Here is a 25,510-nt window from a genome sequence, read left to right as displayed (position 1 = left end):
TTTTCCATGGCTGATCCCAGGCGAGACCAAGTTGTCGACTCTTAGACCAGTATCGAGACACCGGAAATAAAGAATGTGGGGCATAGGGTCGGCCAGGTGCGCTAAAGATGGGGCTGTTGTCGCGGCAACAGCCCAAACAATCAATCTAGACCGGAAACTTTTAAACCTCACTGGCTGCTTGCACAAACTACTACCACCACCTACCACTGCCCCGTCGCTTGCTTGCTCCGTTATAGAAGATTCTATTTAAAACTGCAACCCCAGCATCAATTGCAACCGGTTTACCGTTGCTACCATATTGGAATAAAAAAGGAACACAAACACTCTCATGATGGCTTCACCGCTATCGCCTTTGCCCAGCACCGCCCTCAACATTGCAACACCTGCGACTGCGCGTCGCGTCGCACAAGAAGACATGGACGGCACGCCCACATCACCAAGCGCTCCCGTGACGGAACCAGCCGATGCCAGCGCCAACCAGAGCTCCCCTTTTGTTTCCGAAGTACAAGACAAGACAACAGATAGCCCCTCCAAGGAAGACCCGTCGCCGTCCAAGATCCGACACTCTAGAATCCTGTCGGGCAACGAGATTGCGCCATTGACTCTGCTCAGCCCAAGAGACGAGAACTTGGACCCCGAACCCCGATCGCTCTCGAGGCAAGACTCGCGGTCAAAGAGCCCGCGTAGACCCCGTTTCCCCATCCGACCCACCGGCAGCTCCTCACCTACCAAACCCCTCGATGCTGAGAGGTTACCAGAAAAATCTCCGGAAAGATCGCCAGAGAAGTCACCACTCAAAGCCCCCGAAATGTCACGCGAGAATTCGCTAGAGAAGCACATGGTCAAGACACAAGATATGACTCTGGAGGATGCCTTGCGAGCAAATGAGGGCTTGAAGAAGGCTATTCAAATCTTCGAGGACGAGTCCACCATGATGGAGAATGATGATTTACCCGATATCAACGCTATGGACGTCGACCACCCCATTGATGTCGACGACAGCATTGCTGGGCCGGATGAGTCTATGGTCAGCACTTTTAGCACCTTCTCAGCAATTCCCAACATGACCATGTTTGCAAAGATTGGTCACAGCCCAACCAGGTTCGCCAACGCGGAGCTCACGCCAGCCGCCGCCGCCCGGGCTCGCCCTGACCCATCGCCCGCTCGATCAGCAAGAACGCTAGATGGCGGCAACACGACCAGCCTCTTGGAGTTTTCAGATCAACTTGCTAGAAATGGAACCTTTTCATCATCGAAGAGAGCTCGACTTTCCCCGGCCAAGACTACCGGCCACCGCCCGAGTGCCACACCACAGCGTCACCAGGGAAACCTGCTCGATTTTGATATCCCGCCTCTACCCACGCCTCGCAGTGTCCCTACCGTGACCGCGCGTGAGGTGGAGACACTCAAGTCGCAGTTTCTCTCCGAAATCAGCAGCCTAAAAGCCTCACTACTTGGCAAGGAAGCCGAAGCCAGTTCTCTTAAGACAGCTGTCACAGATGCCGAAAAGCGTGTTGGCGAGACCTCGGAGCAGCTACGCGAACTCAAGGCTGAAAAGGAGACATTACTGGAAGACAAGCAGACTTGGGAGAAGCGCTGCCAAGAGATGGAGGACGTGCTTCGTAGAGTGAAGGCCGAAATCCACCATGGCCAGCGCGAGCGTCAAGAGCTCGAGTCGAAGCTCGACGAGAGCGAAAAGCGTCGTGAAGCTGCAGAGATCATGGCGCAAGAGGCTGAATCCAAGATCGCCGGAATGCGCGCGGGCAGGGTCAGCCCAGATGCAGGTGCAGACACCGGGAAAGAGATTAAGAACTCTAGTTCTCGTGAGGTTGAGATCGCTGTCGAGAGAGTAGCGCGCGAGCTGCACGCTCTATACAAGTCCAAGCACGAGAAGAAGGTCACTGCTCTGAAGAAGAGCTATGCTAACCATTGGGAGAAGAAGGTACAGGCTCTGGAGGTTAAGATCGAAGAAGCCGACACCGAAAACGAGAAATTGAAGCAGGCCCAAGAGACCGCTGTTACCAGGGTGGACCCCAACCTCGCTTCTGAGAACCAGGAACTCAGAACACAGAGTGTTCACCAATCTGGCCAGATCACCGAGCTCAAGGCAGAGGTGAAGCAACTCGGCGCCGTAATTGAAAGTGTCAAGCAGGACAACAATGAACTGATCCAGCTCTTGGAGAAGGAGCGCATCGAGAAGGGCGAGCTTGTTTCCCTTGCCGAGGAGATGATGTCGATGCAGCATAGCTTCATCCAACAGGAAGAAAAGCCCGCTCCACCCAGCCCACGCAAGGTGCCCGAGCCTGTGAGTGCCAGGAAGAGCCTCGCTAGGCCGATGGCCTCGGGACTTCGCGCTCCCGGCTCGCTTCAGAAGTCGCACACAGAGAGCCGCATTGGTGGACTTGGTCATGAACGCACGAAGAGTGGTGGACTCCAGGGAGGTCTCCCTCGCCCGGGCATGATTATGGGGGGCCGAAGCGGTATCATGTCTTCGATCGAGAAGATGGGTAACCACAGAGGAAGAGTTGAATAAAGGGATGATGGAAAGGATGGAGGAATAACGACGCTGTAATCAGACTTTACGATGTTATGACAAGTATGATTCTGGTGGTCGGGTAGCCACGGTCGATTGAGTGGTTCATGCCAGATTTGATTAAGCGTTGCAGATACCACGAAAGCCAGTCGTTTGTATGTAGGACCTAGGGGCTGGTGTTAGGAGGCCTTTGCTGTATGTATTTATGCAATTCATGTTGTATAAACTTTATTTCTTACATTTCGTGATACCAAACTGTGAATTGCGACTGCCCATTTTAAAAAATACTGCTTGAAAGGTTGCCTAGGTATTGAACATGATATGGATCTCTTCCCATGACAGCGTTGTTCTGTACAACTAGTTAATCCAAGTGCTTTTGAGCGATGCGTTGTTGCACTGTTGCATTCTCCTTCTCCTCTTAGGCTATATGTACCTGGAAGGCTCTTCGCCACCAATGTAGGCACCAGATACACTGGAATGACCTACACTTTCCTATTTTGAAAGCCGCGCAAGGGGAAAGAGGTAAAGCAAAGTAGGCGGGCAAACACAGATAGAAAATACTTGTAGATATTCATGGTTGAGCAGCAACATACCTGCGTCGGGAACCACTTAAGATCAATGTTACCTACCCCAAATCCTTTCCATAATCTGAAGCCCCTCCAACCAGCGTCAAGAGGTACTCTTCTACCCATCTTGTGATAACAATTGCATCATCTTTATGCGATAACCTTTTGTTGTCGGCTAGCTTTGATCTACCAATGGGTCTACCAATGGGAGACTCTCGACTATGGCAGCTTTTGTTGCCCATCACCGTGATCGGCCTGCTCGCCAGCCTAGCCTCTGCAGCCGACGTTGAGGATTTTGACTGGGAATCCATCACCCCCAGCTCAACGCTCTCCTACAAGCCGTGCTACCAGGACCTGCAATGCGCTCGTCTGATTGTGCCGTTGGACTGGCAGAACAGCAGCAACCCTCATAATGTCGTACTAGCGATCGCGAAGCTGCCGGCCAAGGTCTCCGACGACAACCACATGTTCGGCGGAACCATCTTCACTAATCCCGGCGGCCCCGGCGGTTCTGGGATCGACCACCTCCTCCGAAGGGGCCACGACTTGCAGGTTATTGCTGGCACCCAGTATGAGATCCTCAGCTGGGACCCGCGCGGGGTCGGGCACACGAGCCCCGGAGCAGACTGCTACAGGGGAGACATTATGGCCCGCGACGTTGCCGACATTCAGGTCAGTCATCTCAACTCCATCTCTTCCGTGATATATAGTTTCACCGCATGACGGATGCTGTGTCACGTTCGATGCACTCTTTGTATCTCCCCTATACTCGCTCAACCTTTTATGCTAATGCCTACTTACCGAGTAGGCGGAAGCCATCGGGCCTCTTGATGCCAGCCACGACGCTTTCAGGCGCCGATGGGCCGGGGCAAAGGCCGCCGGCCAAATGTGTCAAGCCACGATGGAGGAAGGCTCTATTCTCCCCTATCTATCTACCGCGAGCGTAGTAAGAGATATGGTAGCGATGCTTGATCAGGTCCATGCACCAAAGTTTCATGCTGGCATGGACGTTGGTGCTGGCACCGAGAAAGTCTTGGAGCCCATGGATGTGCCACGAATTATGTATTGGGGGTTTTCCTGTGAGTCCTATCAGAACACCATCTCTCATTCCTCTTCCCTTTGAATCTCATTGGCTAGCACTCTCTCGATACTTCTGGGACTAACGGGTTTGTATGAGCTAGATGGATCTATTTTAGGCAACACCTTTGCCTCAATGTATCCAGGTCGAGTAGGACGCATGATTCTTGATGGTATTGCTGATGCTGATGACTATGTCAAAGGTGTAAGTCAATGTACCCCTAAGAATAACTTGTTGTAGATTGCCTAATGAAGTTACAGACATGGTTGACCAACCTCCAAGATGCAGATGCAGTTTTGGAAGATTTCTACAGGGGGTGTTTCAGTCAAGATCGCAGCTGCTCCTTGAAAAAGTCTTCAGACACCAAATGGGAAGATATCAAGAACAGAGTTGATGGCTTTATAACACAGACAACCCAGAACCCAATTACCATCATCGACAACCACGATATCACAGTGATCACTGGGGCTGACATCCAGCTTGCCTTCATCCCAACCCTCTACGCACCTCTCAGCTTGTCCAGACACCTCTCTGACTTACTCAGCGATGCGCTTGGAGGAAATTACACTCTGCTCCGCGCCGATATGGCCCAGACGTCACCAAAGTTACACGACTATTGCGCGTCAGAACCGAAACCGTTTACTGGTAGAGACGCTGCTCATGCAATCAAATGCGCCGATGGTGAGGACGAGACCAACCATGGCATGGCTTATTTTCAGTCTTACCTCGACGAGCTCAAATCACAATCTCAAGCTCTTGGTCAACACTGGACCAAGATCCGGCTTGCCTGTTCTGGTTGGAGTACTCGGCCAAAGTGGCGATTCACCGGTCCGTTTACCACCCCCGAGCCCGATGCATCTCTCGTTGAAGGGAAGCCCGCTGCACCTATACTATTCCTGTCTTCGCGGCTGGACCCAGTGACACCGGTCCGCAACGCGGTCAACATGGCCCAGGGACACCCCTCTGCCGCCGTGGTGATTCGCGAGGGTGCCGGCCACTGCGCCGCATCAGCTCCAAGTACCTGTATCTTTCGTATCATTCGAGAATATCTCGACAAAGCCGTGATGCCCGAGAACGGCACATCGTGCTTGCCGGATTGTGATCCCTGGACGCCCTGCCCTTTGTCAATTAAGCTCTTGGATAATAGCCTCTTGAGCCGCAGACATTTCTTCCTCTGAATGGAAGTGCTCTGCTGCTCTTTTGGATCTATTTGTATGGGCGCCTTCTTTACCAAAACTACACGGGGTTTTGGCGTGGCGTTGGTGACTTTCCAGGGCATCCAGAAACTACCGCGCTCTCATTTTCATCTCCCCAAGTTATCTTCTGTCTGGGCAAAGTAAGAACCAGATTCTTCGAGTACTAGAAGAAGAAGAGCAGGCAGACTTTCATGGTCAGCGGAGAGATCGGAAACGTGGCGGAGTTTGAATGCAATTGGGCACAGCCCTTCTAGTATAATCATCCGGAAGCAGTATCCGAGCTTGAGGTTTCCCCCCCCTTCTTCTAGATGCCAAATTCCATTCTCGCTTTTCCATTCCAAACACCCATGCTTATCCCATGTCGAGAACTCCATTATTATCCGGATGCGGCACTGCAATGGCATGTTGCCGCCTCGCCAGTGTCGGAGATTTACGAAAAGACAAAAAAAAAAAGGGTGCATATGGCGGCCGCTATGGTGAGGCTTCCGTGTGCGTCACTGACATAGCCCACCAAGTTTTCCCACTATATTCTTACCGTGTGTGGGTAATGTACGTCGTAGGTCATGTAGGGAGCAAAAGTGGTACAGCGGTACTATAAAGCGGGTTTCAGTGAGTGGGGTGTTGAGACGGGGAACTGGATGGTAAGATGGTAACTCATGGATGAGACCACAATAATTACCTCCACAATTCGATCCTAGGCAGCGATGTAATAATTGAGACCCGATGAGGCAATTACAAGTCAGTATAGCTTGGTCAATTTTGCGAAGGGGGCCCATTTTCTATACACACAAGGCATTCAAAGTCACACCACATGACGACTGCAAAAGGCATTTGGAACCGATTAAATCCATGCATGATAAATGTAGTTGGGATGGTGTATACCTACATAATGTAGGACAGGACGACTTTAGCGCTGGCCCCAATGAATGCACATCTTGGGAGGAAGGGATTGCGCGGCAGCTGTCTGTCAATGATTCAGGCACAAGCGAATACAATGTCTTCTTTTTTCTTTTGTGCCAAGCTGCCGCGCAAGCAGAACGTGTTTTCCGAGCTTGGCTGTGGCTGTTCATACAGAGTACCTGACAGCCGCAACGAAGATCGACAAAGAGCAGCAGTTTTGCTTGGTCGCTTCAATGTGAATTGGTTGCGCCGAAACAGGTTTAGCACATAGATCGAGGAAAACGCCTCCTTGACCCTCGGACTCTCAGTTGCCATGACAGCAATGTCTAGAACCTCTTTCCGATAGCGTCCCCGACTTTTTAGACAGAATAGCTAGCCTAGTTCAGTATACCGGATTGTTTTGGGCGTTATAGTCTGTCTACTGTAGAGATGTTGTCGCACATTCATGCGACTTCCGAGCACAGGTCAAGTCATGGTAAGTTGCCAAGGTGAATCGCTCCAGGTGATTCAACTCGCTCGGAGGTTAGAAATGGAACATCAACAACAAAAAGCCCGAGATTGCATCCCCGTTGAAAGTCGGTCGACAATGACGTTTTGGGTAATTGTGAGTTTCTGCCACGTGCCCGCGCAATCTCCGCGTGGTTATCTGACTCAAATTTGTCTTGACACTTGACAGACAGATAGATAGACAGATAACCTATGCCGATGTCAAGGTCGCCAACAGGACCGTAAAATGCTGACGCGGATCTGAACTTGGCTGCAGTCATCGACTGCGAACAAAGACAATATCCTCGCCGACGATCCGCGCGGGCCCGTCTTTGCACGCCTCACTGTCAACGAACAAGCTGACAAGAGACAGGTTTGCAAAGTTCCTTCCGCCAGCGATCAGTGGATTCATGGAAGTTTCTTCGAAAAATAAAAAAAGAGACCATCCATTACCCGGCCGGGGGCCGCCTTGGGCACGAAAAATGGGAATTAGAGTTTTCAGTAGAACCGTTTGGACAACAAAAATGCGGAGTCACTGTCGTGGGGATTATTGTATAGTAGCGACAGAATTCATATCCGAGACGTTGACCCAAAGTGGGAGCCTGCTTCAGGGTTATTGCTTGAGGCTGCGCGGGAATAGGACGTCATAAGCAATTCTCAAGTATGGGATCCCCTCAGCATTGCGCCCCGATGGATACGCGTCAGGCATCCAGTAAGTTGCCAGAGATGACGGAAAGAATAGAGTAAGCTGCCCCTCTCTGGTGTAGAATAGTGGAAGCGGGCACTGTATGTAGGCAGTAGTAGGCTTCGGCTAGGTAATGTAGTAGGGAATTGTAGTGTAAAGGCCATCTCGACTGTACTGGGTCCTTGATCGTATTCAAGAGGTACAGAGTAATGGGACGAACGAAGAAGAAAAAGAAAAGTAATTGGTTGCGACCCAGCTGAGCGGCTAGTAGAGAGAGATCTGCTCCGTCAATAGATTCATTTGCCCATGGCCTAATTGCCGCACCTTGACCATGGAGTTTTCTCGTCAATTCCCCATTGCCGACCAGATTCTATTGTTTTGGACAGAGATCATCGGCCCACTTGCAAACAGAAAAGATGAGAGCTTCCAAGGCCGCAAGACTGAAACCCCTGGAAAAGCGGTTCTGCAATTGGCAATCGATTCCCCATCTCCCCACTAAACAAGGCCCTTGTAGCACCCCTGTAGCTGGACCGAGCTGAATCTGGCCAGTGGCCGGGTACCTTGCAACCCTGGCAAATCACACTAGGTTTGTAGGTACCCAAGGTAGGGGCTCGGCGGGCGCAATGTACCTACTCTAGCACACTACGTAGAGAACTTGAGAAGGGTGGGCGCGAAAGAGAGAGACGCAGCACCCTGGCCTGGCTGGGCCACCACCACCACCTCCCAATATCAAGCTAAGCTTACCTGTTCCACTGCCTGCATCCCAGCCTCCCACTTCGCTACAAACCCGAGCCCTGACGCGACCAGCCACCGGGAGCTTTTTCATGGTTCATACATTAGTTGCAGAGGCCTTGGACCACCAGTCACCAATTGCAAACAAGCCATTCTCTTCTTCTCCCGGTTTGCATCTCGATTTTCTCCATTCGTGCTGCACGACACTTGGTCGACTTGATTGATTGATTGACCTGCTTGTCTTCGATCCTATCCGTCATCTCTGTCTCCGCCTTCAGTCTATTCGCCCACGACATTTTACTTTCTTTGGGGCTTTTCATTACAGCAGCAAGGCAGACAGTTAGACAGCAGTCTTCACTTCTCCACCGGCAATACAGCACGTCCTTCACTCATATACAGCTGGGCTGCCCTCTGATCCTGTCCTGGCAAGAGTTGAAAACAAATATACGTATATCAACAAAAAGCCAGCAGACATAATTGCCCGACCAATATCTGTTTTCACTACAGCTTTCGGCCGGCGCCCCTCGACTATCTGCAGGCGCAGTCAGGAATCAGCCAACATACAACATAAAGTCGGGTGCTAGGCAGGCATCCTAGCCGCAGACCATGGCCGCCAAAACTAAGCTCAACCCATTAAATGGGATGCACACAGCGGGAATTTTCTCAGACATGAGCATAGATGGCCCAATCATAGGCACATTGGTACTCATTGTCGATCGAGCCAAGAACCTGCCCAACAGAAAGACGATTGGAAAGCAGGACCCATACTGCGCAGCGCGCCTCGGCAAGGAAGCCCAGAAGACGACGACCGACGTTCGAGGTGGTCAGACTCCAAAATGGTAAGTGCTCAGGTTCGGCGCAAAGTGTAAAAGGATTCCCCTCGATTGACTTATTCGGCGCTATAGGGACCAGGAGCTACGTTTTCCTGTACATGACTCTCCAGATTACTATCAACTCAAGCTGTCAGTGTTCCATGACGACAAGAAAACGGAACTTATCGGAGAGACATGGATAGATCTAAGAGACATTATTCTGCCAGGTGGAGGTCAGAGTGATCAGTGGCAGAGCCTGAATTGCAAGGGAAAATACGCTGGAGAAATCAGAATCGAGACTACCTTTTATGACAGCAGGCCAAAGCCAGAGAAGCCTGCTGCGAAGCCGAAGCCTGTGGCGTCCAGCCCTGAACTCGATGCAGGCAGCGTTTCGTCACGGACACCTGTCAAGAGGCGACCTCTACCGTCAAATCCTGGATCTACAGAGCCATCTCCCTCGGCAAAGTCCATGCCGGAGCCTGCCCAAGCACCCGCAAGACCACAGCCTCATGGGAACTTCATCCCAACCCAATCTCCTCTGCAAGCTGTGGAATACAACACTGCACCCCCTGCGCGCTTCGCCCCAGCCGAGCAATACGGCACTCTAGACCACGGTGGTCGTTTTGCGACACCGCCGTCACAGCGCGATGAAGCGCAGTTCCGCCGATCTGTAGATACCAACGAAAAGTTCATTGCTTTGGAGGATGACCGCCGACACAGCCATGAACATCATTCGCGAGCACATGACCACGGCCCGCGGGCCTCTCACCATCATATTCAGCCAGTTCATGAAACGAGTCCGCCCGCAGTACTGGGGCCTCGATCGCTAGGCGGCGCACCACCAGCAGACGATGGACGTCCGCCTCCGCCTCCAGCCCATCGAGTCAGAAACAATAGTGCAACGTCACACGAAGCAAACGTGCCATTGCAACACAAGTCAACTCCTTCGATGCAAATGAGACACGACGTGCTACGAAATGAGGCTCATCGGCACACTGCGCAGGTGGCACCTTCACCTCAGTCAGCACCGTCCATTTCGAGTTACCCAGGCCGGCCAGTTTACCGTCCATATGATTCAGCGCCAGAAATGCCAAAACAACAACTAGTATATGAGGACCCTCACCATCCGTCACCGCCGCGACACCACTCATATGATGCCGTTCACGAGCCGCACCCACGTTCTCTGCAGCCGACAGTCGAGGATGTGCCAGAAACATGGACGCCGCCGGCAGCACGCCGACCCAGTTCTATCCAGGAAACGCACTCTGATATGGCATATGGAGCGGTCCCCAGTCCTGCACCACTGAACCTGAGTGGTCGAGGCAGCGCCGCCTCGGCTAATTTCCCACCGTCACCCTACGGGATGAACAACTTTACCACATCGCCCTCGCCAATCGCTTCGATGAATCATTATGATGATCGTGCCGTGGCTCCGCACGCCAACTCATTTGACGGCAGCGTGGACCCCTACACGGACCGAAGCATGTCGGAAGGTGTCTTGGTGCCACGATCCAGCAATTTCGACTTGCCGTCTGTGCCACCGGCTTTAGTTCCTGGTGTAGACCCTGCCTTGACGCAAGAAATTGCAACTCGCATCCGAGAAGATCAAAGCAGGAGTCACGAGCGTCGCTATACGCAACCTGCCCCCATTGTGACACCTACCAGGGGCAGGCAGCACAGCGAGCCACCCGCTAGTCATGTGCCTCAGCCGTATAATCACCACCCCAGAGATTCCGGAGGCTATGGCACATCATACTCCCATGGCCCAAGTCCCGTGGCCAACACCCAGACGCGTAGACATTCGCCGAGTCCAAATCCAAGCCACACGATAAAGAGGAAGTCGGTGAGCCCAGCCCCTCCGCCCAGGGAGGAAGGACGGCGGCTATCGGGCGTGCCTTTTGGCCCCGATTCGTACGACGAATTAAACCCATCAGTTGTATCAGCGCAGGAGGAAACCAGAAATGGCGAATACACAAATGCGTATGGCAAGATTGTCACAGCTGATGGAAGAGAGGTCGATCCGTCGGATCACCTCCCCATGGATACTTGGGCACCAGAGCCGGAACCCAAGCAGCCCAAAAAGCCTGAACCAGCACCCAGTTCGCGGCCAGCTCTGGCAGGAGCACAGCCCATGCCGTCTTCAGGTCGTCGACAGATTAGGATCACGGCTCGACCCCAGTCTATGGCCGTTGTACCATCCTCCTACGCTCCAGTCGAGGCCGAGCTATCGCCGCCTGTGGCTGCTGGTCGAAACAAACTGCAAAAGAAGAGAAACCACCATGTATCAGCCTTGCCAGCACCAGCACCCAACTCGAGCCCGCTGGGCCCGGCAACATCACACCAGCGTAACAGCACACCGCCGACTGCGTTGGTCCGTTCTGGTACGTTCGACTATGAGAACTATGGTCCAGCATATGGTTCACCAAACGGGACATATGTTAGCGGCCCTCCTATCCCAGCAAAAGTTCCACTGATGAGTGGTGGACTTGGTCCAGCTGGAAACGCTTCTCCTGATGACTGGGCTATCATGGATGAGATGAGTCGTATCGACATTGGCACTGGAAGGTCAAGGCGGCATGGTGGCTACTAAGAGAGTGGCCCTAGAGAACTGCCAAATGTGACTTTGAGAATGAGCCACGATCACAAGGATATTGTGGCGTTCATTTGCGAGGCAATCTTTGGCCTTGTACTATTATTTTCTTTCCAAGCCAGCTCTTGGCGGCTCGCGCTTTATTCTATTCTACAATACGACTATTAGGGAGGCTTGGTTTTCTTCCAGGATGGGTTCGGCAGGAGACGGAGTTTTCTGAAAATAATGGAAGAAGCGCAGGGAACATGCAGGTTTACGAACACTGTACATGGAAAAAGATTTCCCCCCACAAACGAGATTGTGCATTTAGTATAATAGACCCGTGAAGAATAAACAATGGCTTGAATAATTGCCAAGATACCCCCAACCATGACACTTCACTGCGCGACAGAAACGTGAGCTTTGACTGTAGCACTAGGACTTTCTTCCTTTTTCTTTATCTTTTTATTTTTCCCTTTTTACACTTGTACTATTAGCCCATTGGCAAGCCCCCATTTTCCCAATTGATGTCTATATCCCATCATCAACTGGAGTTCCATAAAATTACACCATGTGTGGGAGGCGAATATTCTATTCTTAATCGTTAACTATAGCGCCACGCCTCTGTAAAAATGATTGAACCTAGTATTGACCTCCGAATACCGTGCTAGTAATAAGGGGATAGTAGGTACATTGAACATTCCCCAAGGCAAAAGGTCATGCGCAATACGTCAAAGTCTTGTTCGCAACATGTGCTCCTCTTACTAGTGGTCTTCGTTGGCAGTGGCAGAAACGCTGTCGGTACAACCGACAAGTCTTGGCAGGCACCGACGTCATAGACCCCATAAAAAGTGTCTCTAGCCACGCTAGCCTCCAGTCCCAGGTGCTCAGACCAGTCGCCTCGGAAGTCAAGTTTTTCCTACCTAATTGTCACAGCCCATCGCGTGGCACCACCGACGAACCAACCAACCTTTCAGGCCTTTTTCGCAACCTCACTTCTAAGCACTGCGGACTAATCTCCATCTACAGATCGCTATTATCAGGACTGGGTCTTGCGCGCATCTACCTGGCGCATTCTCATATTTATCTTGAGTTTCTCTGTTTTTTCCCCAATTTTTCCTCCCCCTTCATCAATCACCACGAATATACGACATCTCGCACATCAACCATGTCTTCTCGCGGTAGCACTACGCTCTACGTGACTGGTTTCAGCCACGGAACCCGCGCTCGCGACCTCGCGTACGAATTCGAACGGTATGTCAACTGAAAACTCATCGTCGTCGTCGTCGTCGTCGTATTCGGAACCTCGATCGACCGTCCTTCCGGCTGCGGTGCTTCTGCCTATCTCACGGTTCCCTACCGTCTCCCGCGATCCTACCCGTTTTCTCGCCCACGCATACGCACGCCGGGTCATCGAGCCGTCCTTTATCCCCCGTCCCTTCCATCGCTCGCCTTGTAAACTTAGATACCAGCATCTCCCTTTCGATCGAGCGGTCGGATCCTTCGTTTACGTGCTTCGCGAATCGGCCCGCCCAACCCCGTGGCGGGAACTCGAATCATTACGCACCGATGCGGAAACGGAAAGTGAAACTGTGGTATGATTGCTGACTCTGATCACCTTTAGTTATGGTCGCCTTGTGCGATGTGACATTCCGGCTCCTCGCAGCGCTTCGAGCAGATTGTAAGTTCACCAGACCATGGATTCATCTATCTTCGAGATGGACACACTGCTGACCACGACATTTTAGGTTTGCTTTCGTTGAGTATGAGGATCGTCGCGATGCTGATGATGCATATTATGAGATGCACAACAAGCGTCTTGGACGTGATGAGATCTTGAAGATCGAGGTGAGCACCTTCTGTTCCGTTCTGGTGGACCAGTAGCTAACACAATATAGTGGGCTCGCACTCCTCCCTCTGCTTCTTGGCGCTTCGACTCGGGTCGTGACCGTGATCGTGACTCTCGCCGTGCTCCTCGATCGCCGCGCCGTGGCCGCTCTCCTTCCCCCAGACGCAGCACAAGAGATTACTCGCCTAGGAAGGATGACCGCCGCGACCGCGACCGGGACTACGACAGAGATTCGCGCCGTGACACCCGAGACCGTTCTCGAAGCCCTGACCCTCGGTACAGCTCCCCCAGATCCCAAATCAAGGCAGAAGTCAAGGAGGAAATCAATGAAGAGGCACAAGCAAGCAGCATCTACTAAAACGACATCGACAGTGACAGAGACCGAGACAGCAAGGACGAGCGTGATGACCGCGATCGACGTGAAAATGGAACTAACGGTGATGACCGAAAGCGTGAGTTAAACCCTTTTTACTATTCAAGTCAGCAATCTTACTAACGCTATACAAGCCGTCGACTCTCCCCCACCCCGTGAGCACGACGATCTGGATGCGGCCGAGTAATCACTTTTTCCTTGATGATAGACCGCACGGTATTCTCACTGAGATGCCCTTAAAAGTTCGTGTGTAATGTTCTGTATCGGCCGGTAGTTGATTTCTCTTTCCGGGTCTGCTCATTTTCTAGTCCGGGTGACCTCCGATTTGCTTTCGCGACACAACGTACGATAGATTCAGTTATTCAGCGCAAATAGGTCGGGCGCTGCTGTTGCCGAATGAACCCAGCTTGTCCTTCGGCCTTGGGGGCTCGACTCTAGTCTCTTCTATAGGTAATAAATCGTTAAACCATTAGGTTTCGTTGGTCCCATCGTTCACATCGATCCAGTCCCGGATAATATTGCTGCGTCACAATATGCGTCACGGTCATCAATCAGTCTTGTCCATCAATTGAAATCTGGAATTACCTGACTGAAAGACAAATGAATACTCAATTACAGAAAAATGACATGGCAATCAATTGATTAGCTCATAGCACTTGCAGCACGCGCATTATATGTCTGTTTCCATATCGCCTCGAAAAAAACAAGTACCTACGCGGCCAAAGTATTCACCTAATAAGATCATGGTGCGATGAGTAAGTCGAGTTGGCACAGCTAGACTCAGTCATGTTTACAATGGTATTTCATGTTAGATCTCGACCCCATCAGGTGCCAGGCCTTCGCCAGTACATCGATTCCCCTCATTGAACTATGTTTCATGCTGCATTTGCATTTCGAGTGACAGTGCTCCTGATGATATTGCTCAGGAGCCTAGTCCAACTTCAAAATGCTTACCGAATTTCACCACGCCTGCTTCAATTCAGGTCCAGATATCCCAAGTAGGAAGCTACGGCAAAGCAGCCGTTAGAGTGCGAACCACTATTGCTGTCGTGCTGCTTCCAAGATACATTATAGCGAGCCTTTTATTGAAATCTGGAGCAGTGCACGACGCCCAATCCGCAGTTTCATAAAAAATCTTTGAGAATATTCTGCCTATAGCAAAGACTCGGTCAAAATCTAACTCATTGCTCATACTCGTGTTGTTTTCACATATGCTAAGAATAAATAGTTACTCCGAACATGCCTGGCATGGGTGTTGATTCCACTTTAATGGAGTATAGATAGAGCGGTGCTGAGTGGAGTACGTAAAACATAGAGCTTGCATCCATCCGGTAGCGCCTTTCCACTGCATAACAATGAACAAGACGTACAGAACTGCATGAAGTGGTGGGCTACCATCAGAGTCGATGCACTCACTGATGGTTACGAGCGGATGAGCGAGCCAGTCGAAGTCGATGGTGCAGTCAGCACAGATGCAGCATCTGGACACTCGTCTTTCCCGGTCTAACCCGGCCGGTCTCCGGTGTCAACACTATCACGGCGATTTTCGGCTATGATGATCGTTGGCGCCGCCGGGTTTAGGTGAAGCTCCATATAGCGGTGCAAAGCAGCCAACCAAATACCGTTGTTAGGTATACGGCGATCTTGCTTGGCTGACTGAATGATCAGCGCATATGACCAGGCACTGGCGGGGGAAACTACCTACTAGTAAGCATGGCCAAACACTACATCCTTACAACCGTTGAGACTTGTAAAGGCGGATGTAAATGCTGCCTTTTCTATCAAGAGATTTTATACACTCAGACTTATCTAGTTTGTTATATGACGGGCATTGATTTCGTGACTCATGTAACCAGAAAACGTGGGAAACAAGGGAACTGTCCGGATGCATTGAAACGCAAAGGCTTGCTCTCTCGTTCGGGCATGCATAAGCGATGCGATGAATCAACCAATCAGACCATCCTGCACACACGATCTGCCGTAGTTTACTGCTGTTTCCCGAAACACTGGATCACATCTTGATTGTTGAGCAGGATTAGAAGTTGGGACTCGAGTTGGGATTTTATCACAGCTACAGTACTGACAATATACATGTGCTGCTCACGCAATTTCATGTTGTTGCCCGTGCTATGGATCCGTCCCCCTTTTGTCTTTAATTGGCAGTTTTCTCGAATTATATCATAAAGAAAAGGGAGTGAACAAGAAAAAAAGAAAAGAAACCCCCTAGAGTTAAGGAGGATTTCAAGAACGGGGCATAAGCACAAGCGTCTCAGGCTTGCATGGTGCACCTAAATAACGTGAAGAAGGGTTCGCGTGGACGGTAAAACTACCTTTGTGTAGACAGATACAGATCTCATGTTCGTCTTCCGACAGATCAGATTCCCGTCATGCGGCTGTTAATTGACCCCACGTTTGTCTCCTGACAGCTTAAGTAAAACCCAAAAGCTGGGGGGAGCCGGGAAAAAAAAAAAAAAGAGCTGAATTAAGTTGGTATGAGCTTTTTGGTCGGCTGCTCACCTATTTAGTACCCTGTAGGCAGAGAAAAGGCGCCTAGGGTACCTCTAGATCCGCTGTGACGCCGCCCAGGGACTAAAAAGCTGAGTCTGACTGATTGATCTGATCTGACTGCTCCTCAAACTTCCTGTCTGTCCCTGCGCGCTTTCTGATTCTCTTGTCAGTCATGTTCTGTTAGCACTCTGCTCACATTCGTTCTCGACGCAGACTGTTCCCAACCTCAATTCTCTTCTGATTTATTCTTTGTAGATGGGCTGCCGACCCCATTGCGATCCCGCCAGCTAAGAATCCTCCGACGGCCAAAGAGCTCGCTCGTTGCGTGCGCTGCTGCTACCTTACCCACCCCCCAGCTTGACACATGGTGAACTCGACCAGAGCTTAAAGCTATGACGTCCGAACCTGCGACGAACTCTTCTTACTGCTAGGATTCGACGACACGACAATTGCAAATCCTCCCACATCAACCGCCAACTTTGAGCAACCACGTGTGCCTACACATTGTTTGTATGCACTTGGCGCGGCCGAGGATACACGTTCTGACACCTCAGCACTTGTGCGACGCTGCCTCTAGCTGCCGTCAACGCGTCGCAAACTCTACTCTCTGACTGCGCCAATCCCATCTGTCAAGATGACAACTGTACGTTGGAAGAAGCCCCATCGGGAGGTTACATCGCTCTCCTACAGAAACATCGTCGCCAAGATGAAATTCAGGAACAATGACTGACCAGCCATGTTCTCTTTGCAGACTTCTGAGGATGCAATCAAGGCAGCCCCAAATGCCGACAAAGCAACTCCTTTCCGAGACTTCTTTTCACAGCCCGTCATTGCTGCCTTTTGCGGCGGCGGCGTAGCTGGTGCCGTATCGAGAACTGTCGTCTCGCCCCTCGAACGATTGAAGATTCTATATCAAGTGCAAAGCGCCGGTCACAATGAATACAAGTTGCCCGTAGGCAAAGCGCTCGCAAAGATGTGGCGCGAAGAAGGTTGGAGAGGTTTCATGCGTGGAAACGGCACAAACTGCATTCGCATAGTCCCATATTCAGCGGTGCAATTTGGTAGTTACAATCTCTACAAGAAGGTGAGATTGCGCTTTGCAACGGGCACACCCCCCAAAAATGAGATTCGTAGATGCTGACCATGAGCAACGAACAGCATTTCTTTGAGACTTCGCCGGGATCTTCTCTCAGCCCGGTGGAAAGACTTGTGTGTGGTGGCATAGCAGGTATCACCTCGGTCTTTTTCACCTATCCTTTGGACATAGTCCGCACGCGACTATCGATTCAATCAGCATCATTCGCTGCTTTGGGCGACAGGCCCAAAGGAGAGCTGCCCGGCATGTGGCCGACGTTGGCCACCATGTATAGGGAAGAAGGCGGCATCAATGCTCTTTACCGGGGCATCATTCCTACGGTAGCGGGCGTCGCACCCTATGTACGTTTTTCGAAATCCGAACACAGCACCAACATTTTGCTTTGGGTTTTTGCTTTTGTTACTGACTTGTCTCAGGTCGGCCTGAACTTCATGGTCTACGAGTACGTGCGAAAGCTGTTGACGCCCGAGGGGGACCGTGACCCAAGCGCATGGCGGAAGCTGTTGGCCGGTGGCCTGTCTGGAGCTGTGGCACAGACCTGCACATATCCCTTGTAAGTCATGTCAATTCTCATTCCCTGATGAAGAACGAGAGTGCTGATGCTGTTTTCAGCGATGTGCTGCGGAGAAGGTTCCAGATCAACACCATGTCTGGTATGGGCTACCAGTACAAATCAATATTCGACGCCGTGAGAGTTATTGTTGGTCAAGAAGGTATCCGAGGCTTGTATAAGGGTCTCGTTCCCAATCTACTCAAGGTTGCCCCCAGCATGGCAGCCAACTGGCTCAGTTTCGAGATGACGAGAGACTTTTTGATTGCTCTCAATGATCCAGAGCCTGTCAGATTATAGGCGTAAAGGAATTTCCAGCCCCTTGGTTGGATATGGAAAACAAGATTCCCAATTGGAACTGTACCAAAATATCATAGAGCAGCGAAATGGCTGCATTGCATCGAGAAAGACGGCAAGGCATTTCCGGGAGCTCAATAAACAGAGGCCAGATCTTCCCAGCAAAACTGGTTGGTAGGCTTTCAGGACGCTAGACAAACAGATTTGTTAGAAAACACAGGAGTTTTCTATAAAGTACTTGGTCAATGGCGCTGTATTTGGAAGACAACCCGACTACAAGCGGTTGTCACTGGGAATATACAAGACTGGAGTCTCGATAGCTGTAGACTTTACTTTGTATATATGCACTTTATTTTTTGTAATCTTTCTTTTTGCATGTGTGATGAAGGGAAATACTAAAGAACTGTATTCAATACCTCGGAGACATGAGAATTCTATTGTTCGACTAACACTTGACATTGCGAAAGTCGATGGACTCATGGGTCTATTGAATCTTCTCTATACGGGAAATGGAGTGAAGCATTGGCAGCTGCGAGATCTTTTTGGCCAGCTGAGAAAAACTGCTACCACGACGACCAAGGACTTTGATTGATGTTTAGCTAAGCCGGGCCCCTGCTAGCTCTCCATGTTTAGGTGGGGCTGTATTTCATGTGGTCCTGACCCCGATCGAGTCTAGGCAAGTCAAAGACTTTCAATCTGGCGAAGTTTTACCCTAACTGCCAATTTTCACCGCCCACCCACAGACTCGTCCCACCTCTGCCAATCGAACTTTCCCACTTTGCTGGCGGGCCTTCACGAGAACTTTTTTCCTTCTCGACTTATACTAACCCGGCAGCCAACAATTCAACCCATCGACTCAGCAACTTCGACAGAGTCACCGTCAAGATGGGTACGTCTATTACTTGGATTTTTCGTGTGCAAGTGGGCAATGTTTGAGAGGCAATTGCCGCAGCGAGAATGAGAAACGGTCGCATCGATTGATTGCACAGTCTCAAAAGTTCTCGCGGGCTCTTTTGCGAAACTCACATTGTCTGCGATCTGGACAAATCTCTCCTTCGATGGATGAGGTCTCATCTACGAGTAACGTCGAGGACGAAAACAATGCATTTGCAAGCGAGAGCGGTCTGATAACCGATCTGGCCTCTGCTGTCGCGCTTTTCCCGACGGACCTCTTGAGCCTCTCCATCGCTGGATGACGATGTCCCATCATGAGCATACTTGAATAAGAAGCTAACAGTTAGCTTTAAAGGTATCGATCTGGACAGACACCACGTGCGCGGCACCCACCGCAAGGCACCCAAGAGCGACAACGTCTACTTGAAGCTCCTCGTCAAGCTTTACCGCTTCCTGGCCCGTAAGTTGCACCCGCTTTTGCTCATGCGGCCCCGAGCTGGATTCTCTCCAGCTATCAATCTTGACCGACCAGCGCTAATCTCTTGTGTCTCTCATCTTAGGTCGTACCGACTCCAGCTTCAACAAGGTCGTCCTGCGCCGCCTTTTTATGTCCCGCATCAACCGACCCCCCGTCTCTGTCTCCCGCATCGTTGGTCAGAGCAAGGGTCAGGAGGGCAAGACCGTCGTCGTTGTCGGTACCATCACCGATGACAACCGCCTGCTCCAGGTCCCCAAGCTGAGCATCGCTGCTCTGCGCTTCACCGCCACTGCCCGTGCCCGCATCCTGGCCGCCGGTGGTGAGACCCTCACCCTCGACCAGCTCGCTCTGCGTGCTCCCACTGGTAGCAACACCCTGCTGCTCCGTGGCCCCAAGAACTCCCGTGAGGCCGTCAAGCACTTCGGCATGGGCCCCCACAAGAACAAGAAGCCCTACGTCCAGTCCAAGGGCCGCAAGTTCGAGCGTGCCCGTGGTCGCAGACGATCCCGTGGTTTCAAGGTCTAAGCGGGCCTTGTTGGTTGAATGGGTTAGGAACGGTCATGTGCTACGTCTCTTCCAATATACCATGCGAGCACTTTTTAGCAGCTGGAAGGGATTTCATCAGGCGTCACTTGTGCATGGTTTGGCGTGGATCGGTTTCACAAAATGAATTATTAGGGAATGATGAAAGCATTGACAAACCAATCTACTACCGTTCTGATGCCTGACAAGTTGTGTTGTGTTAACCTCTGACTATCTAAATGTGATTTTAAAATGACCAAACTTTTTACCTAACAGTATACCAATCAACCCAGACCTTTTGCCGGGCCTTCAAGCAGACTTCTGCAGTGTCGTGTCACATCTCTTTGAAGATGGACCAATGAAACTCTTCAGCAGACATGAAGTGGACAGAGCGCCAAAAGTGATCGACCATTGTATATAGAATAGTTACAGCCGCCGTACTGATCGTATAGTCACAATACTACGAAGGCACAGGCGTAGTCAACTATGTTAGATTGAGACGCTTTTGTACAATCCGACATGGTAGACAGATTTTGCTAATCCCAGAGCAAGCCACAATATGAATTATGGAGTCAAGTGAACACGAAAATTTGATTCATGGTAGGACTTGACATAGTATGTGGTTTCTCCCTCTGTCAAATATCACGGTGGAGACGGTGCTAATAGTATATACGGCGCAGAGTGCATCTCAGGCTTATTGTAGTACTTTAATAGGTGTCACGTGCTTTGGCGTTGTTCCGCGTTGGTTATTTCGTCATGAAACCTTGAAGCGTATCCAAAATGCATCGCGACCATTGAAACGTCTATCACGCCTCGCTTCTGATTCAATATTAAAGGAATCAATTTTATCGAGCGTGAAAAGCATGTGTGGTCGATACGCTCTGGCACTGGTATGGTCGCAACGTCATTTATGTCCCATTGGGTCAAGAGAGCTAATAATTTGATGAATCGCACAGCGTCCGGCGCAGATCCGGCAAATGCTACAGGATCAAAATATGCCTGTAGATGAAGCACCCGGTGACGAGGGTGACGGAGCGCCGCGCCAGTCCTATAACTTTGCACCGGGATATCATGGCGTTGTCTATCGCGCCAACGTACCCGACTATGGCGCCGGCCCCCGCCGCCAACAAGGCAACCACCATGGTTCAGAGGCCAACGACACTGAAGCCACGGAGGGAAACAACACAAAGGTTCTGCCGGTTGAGCAGAGTCACGGCGCCTCAGAGGAGACTCACTACAAGCTGCAATCGATGAAATGGGGTCTGATCCCTTTCTGGACAAAGCGCAACCCGGATTACGGCAGCATGATGAAGACAATCAACTGTCGGGACGATTCATTGGCACAAGGTGGCGGCATGTGGAATACGATGAAGGCCAGGAAGCGCTGCATCGTGATTGCGCAGGGCTTCTACGAGTGGCTGAAAAAAGACGGCAGCAAGGACAAGATCCCTCATTACGTCAAGCGCAAAGATGGGCATCTCATGTGCTTTGCCGGCCTCTGGGACTGCGTGCAGTACGAAGGCGAAGGTGACGGCGACCAAGATACCAATAGAGAGAAGCAGCAAAAGCACTACACGTATACCATTATCACAACGGACTCGAATGCGCAGCTCCGCTTCCTGCACGACCGCATGCCCGTCATCCTCAACAATGGCTCCGAGGCGCTGCGGACATGGCTTGACCCGGCGCGCCACGAGTGGACCAAGGAGCTGCAGGCACTGCTCAAGCCGTTCGACGGGGAGCTCGAGGTGTACCCCGTCAGCAAGGACGTTGGCAAGGTCGGCAACAACTCGCCAACATTCATCGTGCCCCTGGACAGTAAAGAAAACAAGTCCAACATTGCCAATTTCTTCGCCAAGGGTGCCAGCGCCGCCACCAAGCAAAGCCCTGGGCAGAAGGAGATACTCAAACCCGAGCAACCGGAAATCGAGGTGAAGAAGGAAACTGGATTTGTGGAAGAAGATGCCAAGGAAGACTCCAAGGAAAAGATTGCTCACAACGTAGGCGAGAGTCTGTCCAAGTTGAGCAGTGTAAAACGAGAGGCCGACGATGGGCTGGAGGGCGCGCCGCCAAGGAAGGCGTTGAGATCCAGCGGTCCGGTCAAGTCGCCGTCGCCGCAGAAGAATCCGGGCAGGCCAAAGATTAGTGCTACGAGCAATGGTACAAAGTCGCCGCAGAGGAAGGCGACGAAACAGGCCGGGACGCAGAAAATCACAAAGTTCTTTGGTAACAGCTCATGACAGAAGATAGGGTAGAAGCATTATCTTGATGTTTCAAACGTGTAAACCTCACATGATGCGGTGCAATGGTCGCGGCATATATCTCTAATTCTTCCATCGGAATGGATGATCTACCTAGGGACGCAGTGCCCTCCAAATCACTGAAGAACGGTCCACCCTGGTTGTTCCTGTATCAAAGGAGTGTAGTAGTTACGATGTATTGTTTCCGATACGTTCCAGAGGTCAGAAGAGCAACATCATACTCAGCAGGTAAACTAGTCTCTGGATTAGCGCTCGAAGAACATCATGTACCAGGAAATAAAGTAACACTCACAACTGCCGGTCCGGGAACCGTGTACGAGTTGAAGTTATTGTAGATCTGTAGCACAGGGTGGAATGAGTTAGTCAAGAAAAGAACTTTTCGACCTGAAATACTATGAAACCGGATGCATCTTCTTTAGGGGAACTCCTTACGTTGGCAGTGTAGCCAGGGTCGGTGGCCTTGACAAAGCCGGGAATCTTGGCCGTCGTCGAGGGCGTCGTCGACCCGCCGCCCGTCACCTTGACCTGGGCGCAAGAGATGTAGAATTGAGGCGTGCTGCCCGGGTTGTGGATGGCGAGGGACTGGATGCGAAGAAGATATTCTCCCGCTGGGATGCACGTAGGAACTGTGCTAGAGTAGGAGCCTGCATTTTAGGAAAACATGTGTTAGGGAGATGCATTTTCTATAAAAAGTGGCATTCGAGGGAGGGAAGTAGGGCCGTACTTGACATGGTCCAGCTTGCCTGGCCGTTGGAGAACTTGGGGCCCCTGAGCAAGAAAGATAAAAAGTCAGAACACTCCTAGTCATCTAGTAACCCCCAGCGTATGATTTCTGAAACTCACCAGTCAAAGGTCTTGAACCAGTCACCGGTGCCATCATACTCGGCAGCTGTGCTCGGTGCCTTGGACATGTACAGCGAGATCGGACCTTGGTGGTAGACGGCCTAAGGGACGTTCAGTATTTCCGAAAGTTGATCATGTTCTTGTAGCCACGATGCATATATACCTGATCAAGAGTAAAGGTGAAGGGAGACCCAGCTGCCACCTCAATGGTTGTCGTATTGGCGCCGGTGGCTCCTCCTACATTGCATCGAAGATCATTCGAGGCCAAGTCTACATTTGAATAAGTAATACTGTTTGTAAAGTATTGAATCTTCTCTAAAGGCCTTGGAGATCATACCAGTGACGGGCGAGTTGTTGTTCGTGTTGCGACGAACATACTCGTAGGCAGTCGCCTTGGTTGTCCCAGGCGAGAAGGTCGTGAAGATGTAGTGTGCCGAGGCACTCTGTGCAGCCAAGGCAGCAACGACGATCCCGGCAAAGGTCTTCATCTCGGTGATATTAGATTGATGCAAAAAGGAATGCAGAATAATGATGATATGGATCTGAAGGATCGTGTCAAGAACTACAGGCAAAAGATCTGTGGCACAGTCTGCAGGATAGATGATTCCAAAGGAGGTAGCGAAGAAGCACTCAAATATGGCTTTCATATGGTTCACTTCTTGGCTTAATCCAGAGATGGGGTTTTACACCGGGTTGGAGTGATGACATTGTTGATCGATCCTCGACCCTGTCTACGAAACAGCGCATTCTATCTCTGATCCAACATGCCGTGTTCTGGTGTCCAGTATTGATGAACGGCAGAGGACAGCATAAGCGGCACGACCCTGCGAGTCAGCAAATAGTAGTTGAAAGAAACCCGCTCGCTTGATATAATGCTTGATAAAACACTTTACCCGAGGGTCACTAGGAATGATTTGGGCCTACCACGTGTGATGGTATTGTTGCCTTGCCAAGTCATCTACCGGCTAAAACCCCTGGAGTGGTTCAAATTTAGTTCTAGCCCGGCTGGAGAGATTCCGAATCTGGAAAACGATGCTTTGAAGGATTACTTGGAATGGAATAGAAAGGAAAGCTCGCGGCACGACAAGCACGGAATGACGGTTTGTCTGCCCGGGACTCGTGACAGCTCATGGAACACATAATGGTAGCAATTGGATAGTATACTATCATACATGCTACTGGGCTGGAAGATCTCATGTGCTGTCAAGCACGATTCAACTGCTCATCCCAAAAAAGAAAACAAGTCATTGTAAATTTCCACCGACCACCTTTGTCCTCCGATGGTCCATATACAAGTCGCAGCTAGGCTACAGTCGCACTATCAAAAGGCTTGAAGGTCGAGTTCGACTGGTACAAGTCGCCACAACCGTTCAGAAAGTGAACAAATAATGGCTATCATTCAAAGTACCTGCAACTGAAACATTTCTGTAAATTAATACTGTAATATTGCTGATCAGCAATGAAATTGTATTCTGATTTACTCGAAGACATTTCTTTATTGCCTGATTCAAAATCGATATTGGCAATAAGTATTATTGAAAGATTTCAGCTGTGTGATAAACATTCACGGCGATAGAACTAGTCCCGGTGATCATCGCGGCTATTCGACGCTCGCCTACAACCATTGCCAAGCCGTGCTGCTCTTGAGTCTCACAGATACAGTTGGGATCACACTTTGTGATGCTCTAAGAAAACGCCTGGGAATATTCAGTGATGTATTAGTGACTGGGATTTATCCGCGAACAAGCGCATACAAGCCACAACATGCACAAGAGCAATACCAAAGCCGTCGGGTTGGGAGCCTCTCGATTGAGGCGAGATCTGATATAGACCGACAGGCTATAATATGCCCTGCGGGGTCCAAGGATTCCAAGTTCCGTTGGCCTGGTCGGCAATCTATCCGCAATTAAGCTCAACAGCCACTACGGATTTTACCCAGACCCAAGTCAATCTAATAAACGCCTTGGTACTACTTTATTCTCAGCGGTGCCCCGGTGGCGAGAATCCCAGCACCGGAAGTCTCCCCCGTCAGCAGGCGTCTGTGTGGTCACACTGGCGCTTGAAGGCTTACCAAGGCTTACCTACACGCTGGCTCTGGTTGGAGGAGGGGTGTATTCAGGCGGCTCATCATTCAGCATTGCCGAAGTCCTTGCATTGGAATATGCAATGTACTAGCGGTCGGAAATGTTCCAATTACAAGTCTCTCTTCACAATGCCCACTCAATTATACAAGAAGAGCGAACTTCAATGTCAGCTTCATGGAAGATATCCTAAACCCAAAC

At 50.8% G+C, this 25,510-nt stretch overlaps 8 protein-coding genes across 8 annotated transcripts; 7 read left to right on the top strand and 1 right to left on the bottom strand.

The window, feature by feature from the left end:
- Positions 1-331: 331 nt before the first annotated feature.
- Positions 332-2,533, top strand: PFICI_06787 (uncharacterized protein; the record flags this gene model as incomplete). The annotated part of the gene is made up of 1 exon (XM_007835368.1): positions 332-2,533. The coding sequence occupies one exon, from the start codon at positions 332-334 to the stop codon at positions 2,531-2,533; it is 2,202 nt and encodes a 733-aa protein (XP_007833559.1).
- A 770-nt stretch (positions 2,534-3,303) lies between these two features.
- PFICI_06786 (uncharacterized protein) lies at positions 3,304-5,355 on the top strand (the record flags this gene model as incomplete). The annotated part of the gene is made up of 4 exons (XM_007835367.1): positions 3,304-3,771; positions 3,908-4,178; positions 4,281-4,381; positions 4,438-5,355. 4 exons carry the CDS (start codon positions 3,304-3,306, stop codon positions 5,353-5,355), a joined length of 1,758 nt encoding a protein of 585 aa, XP_007833558.1.
- Positions 5,356-8,782: 3,427 nt separating this feature from the next.
- On the top strand, positions 8,783-11,578 carry PFICI_06785 (uncharacterized protein; the record flags this gene model as incomplete). The annotated part of the gene is made up of 2 exons (XM_007835366.1): positions 8,783-9,015; positions 9,082-11,578. The coding sequence occupies 2 exons, from the start codon at positions 8,783-8,785 to the stop codon at positions 11,576-11,578; spliced, it is 2,730 nt and encodes a 909-aa protein (XP_007833557.1).
- A 1,147-nt stretch (positions 11,579-12,725) lies between these two features.
- Positions 12,726-13,966, top strand: PFICI_06784 (uncharacterized protein; the record flags this gene model as incomplete). Its single annotated transcript, XM_007835365.1, has 6 exons — positions 12,726-12,811; positions 13,182-13,238; positions 13,306-13,405; positions 13,456-13,682; positions 13,779-13,858; positions 13,914-13,966. 6 exons carry the CDS (start codon positions 12,726-12,728, stop codon positions 13,964-13,966), a joined length of 603 nt encoding a protein of 200 aa, XP_007833556.1.
- Positions 13,967-17,023: 3,057 nt separating this feature from the next.
- Positions 17,024-18,233, top strand: PFICI_06783 (uncharacterized protein; the record flags this gene model as incomplete). Its single annotated transcript, XM_007835364.1, has 4 exons — positions 17,024-17,371; positions 17,446-17,724; positions 17,800-17,936; positions 17,996-18,233. 4 exons carry the CDS (start codon positions 17,024-17,026, stop codon positions 18,231-18,233), a joined length of 1,002 nt encoding a protein of 333 aa, XP_007833555.1.
- Positions 18,234-19,288: 1,055 nt separating this feature from the next.
- On the top strand, positions 19,289-20,127 carry PFICI_06782 (60S ribosomal protein L18-B; the record flags this gene model as incomplete). The annotated part of the gene is made up of 3 exons (XM_007835363.1): positions 19,289-19,352; positions 19,480-19,584; positions 19,685-20,127. The coding sequence occupies 3 exons, from the start codon at positions 19,289-19,291 to the stop codon at positions 20,125-20,127; spliced, it is 612 nt and encodes a 203-aa protein (XP_007833554.1).
- Positions 20,128-21,119: 992 nt separating this feature from the next.
- PFICI_06781 (uncharacterized protein) lies at positions 21,120-22,364 on the top strand (the record flags this gene model as incomplete). The annotated part of the gene is made up of 1 exon (XM_007835362.1): positions 21,120-22,364. One exon carries the CDS (start codon positions 21,120-21,122, stop codon positions 22,362-22,364), a length of 1,245 nt encoding a protein of 414 aa, XP_007833553.1.
- Positions 22,365-22,606: 242 nt separating this feature from the next.
- PFICI_06780 (uncharacterized protein) lies at positions 22,607-23,716 on the bottom strand (the record flags this gene model as incomplete). Its single annotated transcript, XM_007835361.1, has 7 exons — positions 22,607-22,618; positions 22,678-22,722; positions 22,818-23,029; positions 23,110-23,153; positions 23,229-23,329; positions 23,392-23,498; positions 23,566-23,716. The coding sequence occupies 7 exons, from the start codon at positions 23,714-23,716 to the stop codon at positions 22,607-22,609; spliced, it is 672 nt and encodes a 223-aa protein (XP_007833552.1).
- Between the last annotated feature and the right edge of the window lie 1,794 nt (positions 23,717-25,510).

The sequence above is a fragment of the Pestalotiopsis fici genome (assembly GCF_000516985.1).
Source record: "Pestalotiopsis fici W106-1 unplaced genomic scaffold PFICI_Scf_4, whole genome shotgun sequence".
Lineage (NCBI taxonomy): Eukaryota > Fungi > Ascomycota > Sordariomycetes > Amphisphaeriales > Sporocadaceae > Pestalotiopsis > Pestalotiopsis fici.
Note: the sequence above shows the minus strand (reverse complement) of the source record. Positions and strands in the feature narration are given on the sequence as shown.